This window comes from Apaloderma vittatum, unplaced genomic scaffold (assembly GCF_000703405.1).
Source record: "Apaloderma vittatum isolate BGI_N311 unplaced genomic scaffold, ASM70340v1 scaffold10039, whole genome shotgun sequence".
In the NCBI taxonomy this organism is placed as follows: Eukaryota; Metazoa; Chordata; class Aves; order Trogoniformes; family Trogonidae; genus Apaloderma; species Apaloderma vittatum.
Genome location: NW_009735785.1, coordinates 16,098 through 18,500, shown reverse-complemented (window position 1 = coordinate 18,500; position 2,403 = coordinate 16,098). Strand labels below are relative to the sequence as shown.

The following is a 2,403-nucleotide window of genomic DNA, read 5'->3' as shown; positions in this document are numbered from 1 at the left end:
CAGCAGGAAGCATTCAGCTTTGCCCTTCCTCTCCATGTCACCCCTTTGAAAACCAGGAACGAGCTAATTTACCTATCCCAACCTCAGGCACTGCCATAAAGTCCCTCTTCAGCACACGTACACACGGGCGCGTGCGTGCACACCCCCCCTTACCTTATTTAGCCATTTCAGCCCCGGTATCCTGTTAGAGTTGATTTGCTCTTCCAGCCAGGGGCGCATCCGCATCCTTTCGACAGGCATTGTCACCCACCTGGGAAGGAGCTGTAGGGAATAAGGATGAGGTTACTGGTTTTCCAGGCAGAGCTTCCAGGCAGCACCCCCATCTCCGCAGAGAAGGGACTTTAATAAAGCTTTGCAGGCAGCGAACAATTGTAAATATAATAGCGACTTCAGATCTGTGCGGGAGCCTTCCCTAAGAGCAACTGAGATGATAAAGCCTTCTCCACAGCAGAAAACACTCTTCTAGTACACCTGGATTAGAAAAAAAACTTCTCCTGAAGAAGATACACCATGCTGGCAAAAGCCTGTCTGCTGATACAGGTGGGATACCAGAGGTCACAAAGAAAAAAATTACGCTCCTGAACAGACCTCTTTTTGGCCCACACACCTCCATTTGCACAAGACCTTTTATTGCCAAGATAAGAAAGGTAACCAAAAAAATTCACATGCAGGAGACATCACTGTATTAGCTAAAATGATGCACACAACAGAAGTGCTTTCAAATGGCTGATTCTGCCCCATAAACTTGACTAGAATTATGAAAAATACATTTTACATCACAGCAATTTACTAGACCATTTTGATTCTGTCAGAGTAGTTTGACTCCCTCCCTCCAGCCTTCTCTGATCAACACAGTCAATGATTTTTCAGCCGCTATTTTACATTTTGATACTGCTTATCTGGGAAGTGAGTGTTTTACAGCCCCCTCAGCTGCACCACACCACATTTCATTACTCAGTTAAGACTTAAACTGACTTCTTTTTTTCTTCTCTCTCACACACGTGATTCTGATGCCACTTCCCTGTTTAGAGCTGTGAATTATTGACATTAAGAGTCCAAAGTCTTGAACTCGAGGCAGAAAATTTCAAAAACATTAACCTATCTCAGGTACCACTTTGAAAGTGCCAAGATCCAAATTAAACCACAGCATTAAACTCCTGTTAGGGAGCCTGCAACCCCTTATTTCCACTTTCAAGTACTTGCATTTAGGCTGCTGCTTCTCCTTTCCCCCTCTGCACTGGGCTCAGCTCCTTCCTCTCTTCTTTGTTCTTCACATCTGTGTTCTCTGCATCATTCTTAACTCCTCTGCTCTGCTATTCTTGTCACCTTTGATCTTAAAAAAAAAGGCAAAAAGAGGAAAAAAATTAGTAGGCCACGTATTCAAAAGCACACAGCTATGACACAAATGTAAATGGGTTTGTTCTTGCTTCCTATGGGAGAGCAGGCATCAGACAGACTAACAATTAGGCAATACCAAGCCCACACCCAGCACAAGAGGAAGAAAAACGTTCAAAGTTTCCTCTCATTGCTCTGAGGACATGCATTTCCTGAAACTAATAGGGAATTAAAACCTGAGTGCAACAATAAGGCTCTTTGATGTGTTCAGAGAATTTACCAGCAGCCGTGCTCACGCTAATCTCTTAGCAAACAGACTGGCATTTCATCTGCTACTGTGTGGAGCTGGTCACTCACAGCTTCAGCCGCAGCCTTCCCCACTAATTTCTAAAATAGCTCACAAAGTGGTTGAAACTGCTCAGCTCCCTTTCAGGTTCACATCATGCACAAAGAAACAGCCAACCCCAGAACTCGACAGCAGCCAGGCCCTTGTGCAAATCCCTTCCCTGTGCAAGAGGGAAGCTGTTTTCTGAGTGACGGCGACGCGGGTGCAGCTTTTTCAGCCCCGGGTTGGTGGCGAGCAGCTGGCCACTCCACTGCAGCCCTCTCCACTTAGCACCAACGATCCTCACCCACGTTGCAGTGTGTACAGATCTTCCCCCACTGCACATAGTGTCAAAGCCGAAAAATGCAAATGGCAATGCACTAAAAACGTGAGCGAATTTTTATTCGTCTGTCAAGGAAGAAACAAATAGATGCAAGGATCATCTTGGATGCATTAAGATATCCTTAAGTACACGTGCACTTTGAAACAGTTTCCTGAAGACACAGTGTATCATCTTCAGCATTCAACAAACGAGTGCTCCTGTTTAGCAGCAGGACTCATCTTCTGGGTAATGAGCCCCTAAGACAAATTTCAAGCCTATCTGAACGAACAAATTAGACAGAAGGAAAAAAAGTCATGCTGAAGGCAGCAGCAATGAATCCCACTTGGGACAGGCCACATAGAAGAAACAGAAGCTGACTTTTTGCAAAAGCAACGCATTTCAGGATATGAGAAAGCTGCCA

General features: G+C 45.0%; 1 protein-coding gene across 1 annotated transcript in view; it reads right to left on the bottom strand.

Annotated features, from left to right (window-relative positions):
• Window positions 1–1,361, bottom strand: part of LOC104279441 (interferon regulatory factor 2-like) — a gene marked incomplete at its 3' end in the record, with an annotated part of 13,572 nt that extends 12,211 nt beyond the window's left edge. Inside the window, exons 1-2 of the mRNA XM_009876720.1 lie at window positions 1,204–1,361; window positions 154–261 (exon numbers count right to left, since the gene is read on the bottom strand). Coding sequence (XP_009875022.1) covers window positions 154–240 — 87 coding nt within the window. The remainder of the gene's footprint in view (window positions 1–153; window positions 262–1,203) is intronic.
• Window positions 1,362–2,403: the final 1,042 nt, after the last annotated feature.